Source organism: Choloepus didactylus, chromosome 8 (genome assembly GCF_015220235.1).
Source record: "Choloepus didactylus isolate mChoDid1 chromosome 8, mChoDid1.pri, whole genome shotgun sequence".
In the NCBI taxonomy this organism is placed as follows: domain Eukaryota; kingdom Metazoa; phylum Chordata; class Mammalia; order Pilosa; family Megalonychidae; genus Choloepus; species Choloepus didactylus.
In genome coordinates, this window is record NC_051314.1 from 118,569,126 (window position 1) to 118,584,427 (window position 15,302).

Here is a 15,302-nt window from a genome sequence, read left to right on the forward strand (position 1 = left end):
ACCACAGTCACACCTAAGTCTCTGATGGCCTTGCTGCTGCCAAGAGAGATGGTGCCGGATGTTGCCGGACAGCCGGAGCAGTGCGCGCTGCCCTTCCCATTCCTAGATGCTAGTAATCAACAGATGTTTTCCACTGAGTTGGTCAAAGGTAGCAGCCTTGACCTAATCCATCCACACAAAGATTTGTTTCTTTCTTTCCAGACCAGAAACTTAACTGACCCTTCAGTAAAAATAGAAAGGCTTAAATTGCTTGCTTGGGCTGGAATGTAAATGTCTCCCTGCCCCAATAAGCCACATTTGCTCCAATCCGCATTAACTCAGTGAACCTGCTAATGGATCCCAGTTGACAAGATTGAAACAATAAAAATAATATTGCTTTTCCTTTTAATGATAGCTAGGCTCTCCCCACCCAGTTTTCTGGCTTTAAATAGGTCTAGATGATCTGAGGCTTTCGCAGGCTGGTTGCTGCAGCAACTGGGCCCCTTGTACTCTATCAGGATAGATAGCACCAGGAAATGGCTCAGGGGCTCATGGCTGGTGAAACAAACCCCAGACCACAAGTGACAAAGAGACCCTAAGAGTGCTCTATCTGTGCCTCCTCACAGTCAGTATTTATTTTCAGCACCTGTTTGATGGGTTTTTTTTTTTATTCTCTACCTATTGCACAGCGTGACTTGTTGGCCACTATTGTTTTTTGTATGAAAAAAAAAGCTTTGTTACAGAAACTTTTTTTAAAATCTGAAGAAGAGATATGATATATAGTAAATCATTCCCTATCTGCACATTAACATGTTTAACATTACATAGAAAAATTATGAAACTTCACAAAAGCCCCTAGAGCTAATAAATGAATTCAACACAATGGCGGGGTCAAGACCAATACCCCCGAAACAGTAGTGTTTCTATATGCTAGCAATTAACAATCAGAAGAAAAATCAAGGGGGAAATTCAATTTACAATAGCACACTAAAAGAATCAAAATATCTAGCAATAAATCTAACCAGACTTGTGGCCTTGTACACAGAAAACTACAAAACACTGCTAAAAGAAATCAAAGAAAATCAAAAAAAATAGGACATTCCATGTTCATGGATGGAAGATGAAATATTGTTAAGATGTCAATTTACCCAAAGTGATTTACAGATTCAACACAATCATAATCAAAATTCCAACAACCTTCTTTACAGAAACTGAAAAGCCAATCATCAAATTTTTATTTAAGGGAAATGGGCCCTGAATAACCAAAGCCATATTGAGAAGTTGGAGGATTTATACTTCTGACCTTAAAACTTACTACTGATATGAACACAGATATTCACTATGTAACCACCTTAAGTGTAGCATATAGTTTAAGAAATTTGTGACATTAATAATGCTTTGCAGTTCAAATTAAAAATTTTAATTTAAAAAAATTATTACAAAGCCACAGTAATCAAAACAGTGTGGTACTGGCACAAGGAAAGACATACAGACCAATGGAATTGAACTGACAACTCAGACACCAACTCTCATATTTATGGTCAACTAATTTTTGACAAGGGAGCAAAGACCACATAATTCAGAAAGAATCATCTCTTTAACAAATGGTACTGGGAAAATTGAATATCCATTTGCAAAAGAATGAAGGGAGCCCACCCCTCCTCACGCCATACATAAAATCAACTCAAAATGGTCAAAGACCTAACCTTAAGAGCCAGAACTACCAAACTCCTAGAAAAAAACTTAGGGAAGCATCTTCAGGACCATGTGTTCAGCAATGGTTTCTTTACATCCAAAGCAAAAGAAACAAAAGAAAACACAGATAAATGGGACCTCATCAAAATTAAAAACTTTTTGCCTCAAAGGAATTTATCATGAAAGTAAAACAACAACCTACACAATGGGAAAAAAAATTTGGAAACCACACATCTGGTAAGGATTTAATATCCAGAATATATAAAGAAAACCTTCAACTCAACAACAAGAAGACTACCAATCCAACTTAAAAGTTGGCAAAAGACGTGAATAGACATTTCTCTAAAGAAGATACACGAGTGCCAAAAAGCACATGAAAAGACGAGCAATATAATTAGCCATTAGGGAAATGCTAATCAAAGTGACAAGACACCATTTCACAACCAGGAAAATAGCCAATATTAAAAAACAGGAAATTACAAGTGTTGGAGAGGATGTGAAGAAATAGGAACACTCATGCATTGCTTCCAAGATTGATAATGTTTCTCTTTATTATACTGTCAATTGTGTTTTCTTTAAGAAATATCACAGAAGTCTCTACCTCAGGCACTGAGTGTTAGATATGGTTACCATATTAATACCAAAAAAATGCAGCTAGGACTTACAACTATTTAGATAACTTCATGTAAAATTCAACTTTAATCAGTAATCTAATGTTATATGGTGGGGAGAGTTTGAATATTGCTGAACAGCTAAGGAATTACCCTTTCTAGTGCCAAAGATCACTCACTGATGATTTTGTTCTGTACAGTTAATGTAAAACTTTATGGTGGGAGCCCCAAAGTAGAAAGGACCCAAATGTCCACATAACAAGTAAATGGATGGGAGATTGTGGTATATATATTAAATGGAATACTACTCAGGAACAAAAAAGGAATGGACTACTAATAGATATGTAATAACATGGGTGAATCTGAAAAAAATTATGCTAAGTAAATAGCAGTTTGAAACCATTAATCTATAGTGACAGAAAGGTCATTTACTATGACTAGGGGGTAGGTTATTGGGAAAGGGCACAAAGGAACCTTTTGCAGTTTTAGAAATATTTACATGTTTTTGGTAGTGACTGTTATATGGCATATACAGTTAAGTGTGTAAAATTAAAATTGTGGCATTTAATTGACTGTAAAATATAGTTTTAAAAAGTTGAGTTAATAGATAAAAAAAGAATTTTAAAAAAGGGCCTACTTTTGTTTGGTCAAAGATGAAGGAATGGATATAACTAATTCATTCTGTTATTACGTCCCAATGGATTTTTTGAGCCCCATTCACAGCAGGTCCCATGCCTTATTCATTCTTCCACTTTAAGCCACCCACACTTATCTGCTTAAAAAAATGAATGTTAATGTTTTAAACAATGTGGCTAATTGACTTTCTTCCAACCTATGTTTCCCCAGACAGCAGTCATTATAACTTCACGCATTTCCTCCTCCCCTTGCCAGAAGTTATTGCTCTAACTATCTGTTTGAAGAAAACCTACTCTTTTTCTAGGACTCAGTCTTAGGTACTACCTCCTCTATGAAACCTTTCTCCAAAACATCAGTGACAGCTCTCATTATTGAATTTGGGCCAGATTTCCAAAACTGAATCCCTTGGTTTGGAGGCTGTGTGTAGATGTTATGTGAGAAAAGTTTCCTATATCTAATACATTTGGGAAGGATGCAGTGTTATTCTCTGTTGAATTTATCAGTGCCTTAACATGCTGTAATGTATTGTGGTCATCCAAAAGATGATAGGGTATTTAAATTTGTCACACTTGTTCAATCATGGCACTCTTACTATAAAGCAATTCAATAATTTAATGTTCCATATATGGGAAATGGTGACTGATGCTATATATTCTATTCCTATATTAAACTACCTTATACTTAAAAAGATCAATAACAAAGCACATTCTATATCTTTGAATAGACAGCAATTCCTAAAGGCAGGGGGCTGACTTACTACCTTGATATCCCTATCTGTCTAGAATCTATATAGAAAGTGCTGGATAATCTGTGGCTTGATGGGAAGAGGATGTTACAATAAAATATCCTGGTTACAGGTATTGTTTCTGTCAGTTGCTAGAAATATTAAATGTTACCTTGAATAATACTCAATAGATAAACTGTGGTAGACCAAAGAGACATAGCAGTGAATAAGCACATGTCCCTGCTCTCAGTGAGCAAGCATTCTGGTGTGTGAAATAGACACTGTATGACTAAACCAATGAACAAAATCATCACAGATGATGATGAGGACTATGAATGAAATAAATAGGATGATGTGAGAGACAGTAGCTGAGCAGGGGAGCCTGACTAGAAAAGAGAATTTCAGTCAGAGGTCTTGAGACCTTGAAGTAGGAAAGGCTCAGCAGGTTCAAAGAACAATAAAGAAACCTCTTTGGCTGCACATGTAAGACCTCATGGTCCATGGAAGGATTCTGGAATTTATTAAATTCAATAGGAAGCCAGAAATAAACAGATCTTCTGACTCTTAAAAAAAAAAAAACTTCATGGTGGAGACAATCTCCATGCTCAGGCCTTGTCTCTAGGAAGATTTTGTCAGTTCCAAATGTTATGTCAGTTCCAAACACAGTTTAGAAACTCACAAAACAAAACAAAACAACAACAAAAAAAGTTAAATGGTGCAGCTGCTGTGGGAAGACAGTTTGGCAGTTCCTTGAAAAGTTAGACAGAATTACCATATGACTTGGCAATCCCTTTTCTAGGTAAATACCTGAAAGAATTGAAAGCAGGGACTCAAACAGATAGTTGAACACCAATGTTCATAGCAGTGCTATCCACAATTGCCAAAAGATGGAAGCAATCCAAGTGTCCATCAACTAATGAATGGATAAATAAAATGTGGTATATATATATCATGGAATATTATTCCGCCATTAACTATTAACTAGGCACAAACAGAAATTCTTACTTCTTGTCTTTTTTTAAGATCTTCTTTGGCTGCTCCAAAGCGTTTGGTTAACCTCGCTATCTTGGCCTAAAAACAAAAACAAAAACAAAATGGAAATCAAGTGGCATTACAACATTAAAAAGTAGCCCATTCACATATAAAAATAACACATATACAAGATAATCCTCATAAAATAGCTAACAGCTAAGAAAAAAACAGCAACGTCATTGTAAAATATAAATTTGTCATCACAAATTTCATTGTGAATATCACAATGAAAAAAATGACTGCTGATATCAACACAATATCCAGAGGTAAATATTGTTAATTATAAGGTTAGCTTTTTTCTCCAAGAACTGTGGATGTTTGTTCAATAAATACATTTCTGAATATATGTTTATGTTTTGTGTTTTTTTTATCATAGTTGTAACCATACAATTTTCTCACTGAGAAGTATGTAAGTAAACATATCGGTAGGTCATAAAAGACTTCTTGCCAAGACTATTCATATCTGTATACACGATATTTTATTGAATTATGATTTACTAACACATTCTCCCTTCTATTGGCTAGGTAGAATGTTTTTCAATGTCCTACCATTGTAAAATAACATTGCAATTGACATCCACAACTTTGTTCTTCTTTAGATTATTTCCTTAGGGCACATTAACAGAAGTGGAGTTCAGGGCAGAGTATATGTTTAAGGATCTTGTGTAAGTGCTTTACAGAAAGGCTTTGCCAATTTACACTTTCAAGATCAGCATATTTGAGTATTCATACAATATTACTCTTGAAACAACTTCATATTCTATTAATCTTCAGTAAGATGAAAATGTTAATTTGCGAAATTAAAAAACAAAACAAAACAGAACACACACACTTGGGGGGGGGGAGCAAAGAAAAAAATATCACACCACTACATGAATAATTTTACTGTATTTCCTTTCAGTCTTTTACATAGGCATAGATGTAACCATCAATTGTTTTTTGTTGCTGCTATTGCTGCGTGTTAAACATTTATCCAGAACATTTAACTAAACTTCTGAATCTATTCATGAAGAGGTTCCCCTAGAGAATTTCTTTTATACAATATTTAAAAAAATCATAAAACTAAAAATAAAATTAACTTTTAAAGTTTCTTTCAGAAAGTAGTCACTTGTAAAGGAGACCTCAAACCTTACAACGTATTTAAGTCCATTAATATGGCCGAAGTGATCAAACACGTGATTTTAAAAAGGTGAAGACTTTCTCAGGATTCAGTTATTTATGCATGTTATCTAGACCCAAAGACAAGGAGCATCACTTCATTTTCTTAATATGGATCTACCTTTCTAGTGACTAAAATATTTCAAGTAGCGTTTTAAAGAAAGATACATGGGAAACTGTTTTCTGTACACCATTTTATACAAAGATATCTTTAATCTTTTTCTGTAGTCAGACTATCTGAGTGGATACTCTGCAAACTGCATAGTAAGTACAGTATAATTCTATTTTTACTTAAAAATGAAATTTATAAAACCCATTTATATATGTTATGCATATTGAAAAAGGTCTAGAAGAATACATACCACAGTTAAAAGTGCTTATGTCTGGAACCTAGGATTAACAGGAAGTAGGGGAGAACGTAAGGAGAAGGACTTTGACTTAAAGCACTTCTGTACTATTCAAAACGTTCTAAAAATTATTGTAATATAACAATTACCACTAAATTTAACCAGTAACAGAAAATCAAAATTCGGACACTTACTATCTTTTGGCATTTAATATTATTAAAAAAATAAATCAAACTGCAGTCTTTTTGTTGCTGTTTTCACCTTGGAAATTATAGGATTTTTTAAATTGTAATTCAAAATAGCTCTCAACATGTGTCGAGGTTTGGGTCTCTATTTTAAAAGTGTTTTGCAGGTCCTTTAAAAATTCACAAACAAGTCATATTTTTAGCTGATGAAACTAATACTCTATTATTACATCTTTTATTAAGACTTATTTCATTTGTCCTTGGTTTCTTCTTCAGGAACACCTCTAATTTCTTGTGTAACAGGGTTGCTGTCTTAATGTCACATAAACTGTTGGGACTGAAACATGTAGTGTCTTGTTTAGCAAACTAAGCAAATTTTGCATGGATACCAAGGAACTGTCTGTCTGAAAGAAGAGTTAATTATCCATCCAGTCTGTCCTAATAACACAATACTAGTATTCCAAAATAAACTACTAAATAAATAGACACATGTATCTATTATTAAAAACTGTGTGCTGGGTTAGGCTGCCAGATTTACTTATGGAGGATGAGGAGGTGTGTTGAGGAGGAAAGACTGAAGGGAAAAAAGTGAAATAACTCCTTTCAGTAAAAACTACTTTAAATTGTATTTTCCAAATGGCAGGCAAAAGAATATTGCATTCTAGGATATGCTAACAGCTCCATTTCCATGAGAATTCCAGATGAAATTCCAAATACTTTAAGTCCTCCTATCTAGGAACATAGGATAGCTCTGTTGACTCATAAATTTTCTGTCCTTTTCCTTCATAATGCTTCAAAATTTTCTTTTTAGGTTTATTCTTAAGTACTTGTTTTCTTAAGTAAATATTACATGTGAAAGCTTCTTTTCCATTTTCTAATTGGTTATTACTGATGTACAGAAAAGATATTAGTACATGTTGACCTTTTAACAGGTAGTTATAAAATGTCCTTCTTCATTCTAATACTTTGATAAGTTAATTCTCTTGGGTTCCCTTTTAACCAATCATTGATACCCATTTCTTTTCCAAGCCCTAATGTATTGGCCAAGAATGGCAACAACTCTAAATAACAGCATCAATAACAGGCATGCTTGTTCTCAATAATGAACTTCCACTTCCAATGATCCACTACAAAGTATGACATTTACAACAAATTTCTGATAGATAACCTTTGTGAAGTTAAAATAGACTTAGATCTATTTTTTCATCATTGACTAGTGAAGTTTAGCAAATGCTTATTTGGTATCCTCTGAGATAACCATATTATTTTCATTTTTCCTCTGTTAGCACAGTGACACCTAATTGATAACACTGAACCATCTCTGCATTCATGGAATAAACTCATGCTGGGAAGTAAAAATGGACTATGCTTTTTCTTTTCTTGTGATACAAGATACCAGAGTAACGTCTGCTTCAAAAATGAGGCCTCACCTTTTCCTGTATTCTAGAACAATTGTTATGCTATATGAATTATCTATTTCTAAAACATTTGCCAAGATCTTTCAGGATACTATAAACTTGAGGTTTTCTAATTCTGTTGAGCCAATCTTATAATTGTGTTTTCTTAATATAAAGTGAACTTCATTGGCATGAGGTTGTATACAACGTCCTCTTATTTTTAGAATCTTCTCTGATCTTTTGTCTTCTTTCTCATTCCTTATGCAGTTTATTTGTACTTACTCTATTTCTAAATCCAAGATTTATCTAGGTTTAAGACTTTTCAAAGTCCAACATTTTCCTTTTATCAATCTTCTAACCAATTATTTTTTTGGAGGGGGAGCATTTTTGTTAACTCCTCCTTTCTGCTTTGAGTTCAATTGGTTACTGCTGTTTCTGTTTTTAAAAATTGTTTTACATAATTTTATTGGATATATTCACATACCACACAATCATCCAAAGTGTACAATCAGTTGCTCACAGTATCATCATACAGTTGTGCATTCATCACCGTACTGCTGTTTCTTTACAGCACAATAGATAAACACAATGTTTTTCTATCTTTTCTGTTTGTTAATAATAAACTTATAAATTTCTCACCAAACACTACTTTGGCTTTAACATACAACTTTTGATATGTAGTGATTTCATTATAGTTCTGATCAAATCAGTCTAGAATTTCCATTTTTACTTCTTCCTTGCAACTGCATGTTTTGCGGGAAGGCAAGGCTTGTGAGAGGCAGGGAAGAAAATTATTTTGTTGATAATCTCTATTGTTATTGAAGCCACAAATGACATTTGATAGCATTTTAAGATTCTCCTAGAATTAACCAGAGTTCTAATCTAACATATATAACACTAAAAACTAAACATCCATCTGCTTAAAAAAAAGTCAGGTAAATAACCATTGAAATTTAAGTTACAATTTGAAACCGTGAAACAGTGAAATACACATGAAACACTATTCACAGAATGACAATCCATAAACCATTTAAAAAATGATATTTAACCATTTATTCTCTAAGTTCCATACTTTACCTTTTATTTTCATAAAATTCATTGACCTTAGCCCTAGTATTCCAATCTTGTTAACTGTTTTCTGCTCTTATGAAATGTCTGTTTAATACACAGAGGTTAGTAACTAAAACCAGATTTAAAAAAAAAAAACAATAGCAAAAGCCTTATCACACAGTAAACCAATATTATTCAAAAAGAAAATATGGCTTTTATCCTGAACTAGTTAGGTATACTTAAAAATTTAATACATAAGGAGGACAAGTAATTGGAATATTCACAAAACCTTATTTATTATATCTACAGAGAGAGCTCTACACTAAAAAATAGAGTAGAATTGAGAACTTCATGAACTTTCCTCTAAAGCGAAAGTCTACTTGAATCAATTCTATTCTTATAATGAATTTAAAACTGTATAGTGAATTTTTACATGTTGGCAAACTCATTACCAGAACCTTAAAACTTTAATTTTTGTAATTTGTGTAAAAGAGGCCACTAATACTAAAATTAATGAATATATTCAACTGTTCATTAAATCAAAATAACTTCTGTGACATATTTGGCTAGTTATTTTGTTTTCAAATGCTTTTTAACTTTGATTTCCTTGGCTTTTACCAAAATAATTCAGATATCATCAAAAGTTGAGTCTATACATAAACTAGGAAAACATACCTATCAACTGTTATGGAAAGGGATACACAAGCAGTATAAACATGTGACATCATTTTCAAAATATTTACTGTCAGTTATATCTAAAAAAACAGTAAATAATTTAATAAAGTATATAAGTATTTGCTGAAGAACATGGTATACATTTAAGTGCTGGAGGACCTGTAAATAATCATCATCAGAATATTTGAACACAAAGATATTCACGAAAATGGCAGAGTAAAGTTCAAAGCTCAGTCAAATCCCAAAAGCAAACAATAAATTAGCAAAAATGGACAGAACATTACTAATAGCTGGTGAAGATGAGCACCTTTTCAGCAATTTGTATTTTCCTCTTTGGAGAAAGGTCTATTCACGTCTTTGACCATTTTAATTGGGCTGTCTTTTTACTGAGGTGAATTGTAGGATGTTTTTTAAATATTCTGGATATCAAACCCTTATCAGATGGGTGGTTTCCAAATATATTCTCCCATTGAGTTGGCTGCCTTTTCACCTTTTTTGAAGCACAGAAGTGTTCAATTTTGAGGAGGTCCCATTTATTTTTTGTCACTTGTGCTTTGGGTGTAAGGTCTAAGAAGCCATATCCTTTCACTAGATCTTGAAGATGTTTCCCTATATTTTCTTGTAGGAGTTTATGGTACTGGTTTTTATATTTGGGCCTCTGATCCATTTTGGGTCAATTTTTGTATAGGGTATGAGGTAGGGGTCGTCTTTCATTCTTTTAGATATGGATATCCAGTTCTCCCAACATCATTTATTGAAGAGACTATTCTGTCCCAGTTGAGTGGATTTGGGAACCTTGTCAAAGATGAATTGACCATAGATCTGAAGGTCTACTTCTGAATCAATTAGATTCCATTGATTGATATGCCTATATTTATGCCAGTACCATGCTGTTTTGACCACTATGGCTTTATAATATGCTTTAAAGTCTGGAAGCGTGAGTCCTTCCATGTCATTCTTCTTTTCAGATATTTCTTGGCCATTCAAGGCCCCCTTTTCCTTCCAAATAATTTGCTAACTAGCTTTCCAATACTGCAAAGTATTTTTGGAATTTTGATTGGTATGCATTGAATATGGAGAGGACTTTGGGTAGAAATGATATTCTAATGACACTTAGCCTTCTAATCCATGAATATGGAATGTCCTTCTACTTCTTTATGTCTTTTTTATTACTTTTAGCAATGTTTTGTAGTTTTCCATGAACAGGTCTTCTACAACCTTGACTAAGTTTATTCATAGATATCTGATTCTTTTAGTTGCTCCTATGAATGAAATTCTTTTTCTCAATTACCTCGTCAGATAGTTCATTACTAGTGTATAGGAACGCTACAGATTTTTGTGTGTTGATCTTATATTCTGCCACTTTGTTGAACTCATTTCTTACCTCTGTTGTAGTTTTGGGGAGGATTTTCTAAATAAAGGATCATATCATCTGCAAACAGTGAGAGTTTTAATTCTTTCTCCCAATCTGGATGCCTTTTATTTCTTTTTCTTGCCTAACTGCTGTAGTTAGAACTTCTAGCACCATGTTGAATAATATCCTTGTCTCATTCGTGATCTGAAAGCTTTCAGTCTTTCACTGCTGGATATGATGTTAGCTGTGGGTTTTTCATACATGCCCTTTATCATGTTGAGGAAGTTTTCTTCATTTTCTAACTTCTGAAGTGCTTTTATCAAGAAGGGATGCTGAATTTTCTCAAACGCCCTTTTCTATGTCAATTGAGATGATCATGTGGTTTTTCCCTTTTGATTTGTTAATATGCTGTATTACACTGATTGATTTTCTTGTGTTGAAGCCCCCTTGCATACCTGGATAAAACCCATTTGGTGGTGGTGTATAACGCTTTCAATGTGCCATTGGATTCGATTTGCAAACATTTTTTTGAGGATTTTTGCATTCACGTTCATTAGGGAGAATGGTCTGTAGTTTTCTTTCCTTGCAGTATCTTTATCAGGTTTTGGTATGAGGGTGATGTTGGCCTTGTAGAATGAGTTACAAAGCGTTCCCTCTTCTTCAACTTTTTTGGAAGAGTTTGAGCAGGAATGGTGTTAATTCTTTTCAGCATGTTTGGTAAAATTACCCTGTGAAGCCATCTAATCCTGAGCTTTTCCTTTTTGGGAAGTTTTTCATGACTGATTGAGTCTCTTTACTTGTGATTGGGTTTTTGAGGTCTTCTATTTCTTCTTGAGTCAATATAGGTTGCTCCTGTGTTTCTAAGATATTGTCCGTTTCATCTAAGTTGTCTAGTTTGTTGGCATACAGTTGTATGCAAAACAAAACCATGGGGAGATATCATCTCACACCCATTAGCATGGTCGCCATTAAACAAACAGGAAACAAAGTGTTGGAGAGGACGTGGAGAAATAAGAACACTTATTCATTGCTGGTGGGATTGTAAAATGGTATGGCTGCTGTGGAAGACAGTCTGGCAGTTCCTCAGCAAAATAAATATAAAGCTGCCCTACAACTGGGCATTCCTGCTATTTGTGTTACACCCAGAACATCTGAAAGCAGGGACACAGAGACTTGCAGACCAATGTTCACAGCAGCGTTATTCACAATTGCCAAAAGATGGAAACAACTCAATTGTTCATCAACCAATGAATCCATAAACAAACTATAGTATATACACACAATGGAATATTACCCAGCAGTTAAGAAGGAACAAAATTCTGAAGCACATGACAACATGGACAAACTTTGAGGACATAATGTGGAGTGAAATAAGTCAGACACAAAAGGAAAAATACTATATGATTTCACTATAAAAACTAGTTATAATATGTAAACTCACAGTCATAAAATCATAATATGTAAACTCATAGTCATAATATAGCTTAACAAGAGATAGAATGAGGCTAGACAAGTAGAAGAAAAGAAATAACAAAGATTAAAGCAGAAACAAATGAGATGAGAACAAAAATCAATAGAGAGAATAAATAAAACCCAAAGTTGGTTCTTTGAGAAGACCAACAAGATGGACAGATCCTTAGCTAGACTGACAAAGTCAAAAAGACAAAAACCCCAAATTAAAAAAGAATGAGGCTAGAGAATAGAGTTGTTCCCTACTATGTACAGAATTTTGAATATAGGTGACAATAGCACATTACTGGCATTATAAATAAGAGTGCTGAACTGTCTGTGAATGTGGTTGAAAAGGGTTGGTTAGAATTACGTATTTCACCAGACAGAGAGCTAGAGGTTAAAATGTGGGAATGTGTAACAGTGAACCTTCTGGTAGATGTTGTCTGTGACTAACATTACAAATATAAGTAAGTTCTTTCATGAACCAGAACAAACGCATGATGTTTTTACATGGAGTTAACTATAAAGAGATATATGGGAACAAATGTACCTACTGCAAATTACAGACTATAATTAAAAGTAATAGCTTAATATTCTTTCATCAACTGTAACAAATGTACCACTCCAATATTAGGGGTCAACAATACGGGGGAAAAGGAGTATGGGGTGTTTGGGGTTCTCTTTTTAATGTCTGTATTTTATTTTTCTTTTGGGGGTGATGAAAAGTTGGAAAATTGATTGTGGCGATGACTGTACAACTATGTGATGATACTGTGAGTTACTGTATACTATGGATGGATTATATGACGTGTGAATATATCGCAATTTGCATTAAAAAATATTAAAGAAAACTAATAAAGAGAAACAGCTTTAGAAATTAGCAAAACATTGGGAAGTAGAATTCTAAAAATTAAAACTGTTGTCAATGCAATCATTCATGCCAACAGAGGGAAGTAGAAGCATGAATAATAAAAAGTATGGTAATTCACTTTTGGAAGAAAAAAATAGAATAAACCTTTGTAGAACTCTAAAGATTAGTCAAAAACTTAATACAACCACAGGTGAAGCCGTGGTGAAAAAAGAAGCCATTGCTTGTGGTAAGAGAGTGCTATGCCATTTTAAATTACTCATCTATCACCCCTTACATGCTAGACCAGCAACAGCTGTGGGAATGGCAGTACACACAACTGTACATGTCCCAAAGGGAACAATATGGACCTTATCGTCAGAGAATTATGGTTGTGGGTTTCAACCTGTCTGGCAGCTCTCTCTAGGACCAGCAAAAAGGCTTGCTTTTGTTTCTTCCAATTCTGACCATTCCCAAAGCTGATGAGGCTTCTCAGGCAAATTTTACTGAAAGCATTTAAAGATGCAAAATTTGGCTACAGCACACTGGGGAAAGGTACAACAGCCTACACAAGCAATAAACATCCAGAAGATGTGGCAAAGAAAATGTTGGAAAAAGACATAAATAGGAGAGTAAGGGCTTTAAAAAGATCCTGTGTATATGAGGGAATCTAGAAGGCCTGTGCCTACTGAGGGCAGAATATGTGCTCAGGAAAGACCTAAGAAGACTGTGCTGGTTTGGGTATATTATGTCCCCCAAAACACCATGTACTTTGATGCAATCTTGTGGGGGCAGACATATTAGTGTTGATTAGGTTGGAATTCTTTGATCATTTCCATGGAGATGTGACTCAGTCAACTGTGGGCTAGACCTTTAATCAGAAAATTTCACCCCACCCATTCAGGATGGGTCTTAATTAAATCACTGGAGCCATATAAAACAGGTGACAGACAGAAGGAACTTACTGCTGCAGTTAAGAGACATTTTGAAGATGGCCACTGAAAGCTGGTATTTTGGAGAACACCATTTTGAAAGCAAGCAGATGCCAGCCACGTGCCTTCCCAAACAGAGGTTTTCTAGATGCCAATGGCGTGTCTCCAGTAAAGGTACCCTACTGTTGATGCCTTACCTTGGACAGTTTATGGCCTTAAGACTGTAACTTTGTAACCAAATAAACCCCCTTCATAAAAGCCAATCCATTTCTCATATTTTGCATAATAGCAGCATTAGAAAACCAGAACAAAGACCTTAAGCTTTCACCTTTGGTTCCGCCAAAGCAGGAAGTGAAGGCAAAGGGAGAGTTGTAAATGGTCTGAATAAACACTGAAAGAGTGTCCCAAAAGAACCAATCTGCAAGTGTGGAAAGTTTTTTTTCTCCTTTTTTCTTCCTTCCTCCTTTTTCTTTTCTGGATCCAAGAGTTTAATGTTAACTATCAAAACAACAGCTGATCACTACACTAATGGAACACAGACTACAGCGATCACACGGGAAAAAGAATACCATTTTACAAAAATAGTTTAGAGAAGTCACTAAACAACTAAACAACTAACTGCATAATACACAGCAACAACAAACACCAGGGAAGAAAAAGAATCTGATTTCCAGATTTACCATATTAGAATATTCAAAATGTTCCGTTTCACAACAAAAATTAAGATGCATCCAAAGAAAGTATGGTCTATTCATAGGAAAAAATAAATTAATAAACATTGCTCATGATCATGAGGAAAGCAAGGCATTGAATTTACTATACAGGACTTTAAATGAACCATTTTAAATATGCTCAAAGAACAAAAACAATCAATGGACAAAGGAATAAAGGAAAGCAGGAGAAAAACGTATGACCAAGTTTGGAATACCAATAAAAAGTTAGAAATTATAAAGAGGAACCAAATAGAAATTCTGGGAAAGAAAAGTACAATGACTGAAATGAAAACATCACTAAGGGGGTTCAGAAGATTTGAGCAAGCAGAAGACACAATCCGTGAACTTGAAGATATGTGAATTTAGATTTTCCAACCTGAGAAGCAGAAAAATAATGAAGAAAAAAGAACAGAGCAAAAGAGAAGTGTGTGGCACTATCAAATATAATGACATATGCATGATGTGAGTGTCATAGAAAGAAGAGAGAAAAAGAGAGGGAAAGAATATTAGGAGAA

The 15,302-nt window shown here is 34.3% G+C and overlaps 1 protein-coding gene across 5 annotated transcripts in view; it reads right to left on the minus strand.

Annotated features, from left to right (window-relative positions):
• LOC119541935 (activating transcription factor 7 interacting protein) overlaps positions 1-15,302 on the minus strand; it is a 129,968-nt gene that overhangs the window by 55,088 nt on the left and 59,578 nt on the right. For all 5 annotated transcript variants that reach the window (XM_037846315.1, XM_037846312.1, XM_037846313.1 and 2 more), the window contains exon 6: positions 4,651-4,716. In XM_037846315.1, coding sequence (XP_037702243.1) covers positions 4,651-4,716 — 66 coding nt within the window. The remainder of the gene's footprint in view (positions 1-4,650; positions 4,717-15,302) is intronic.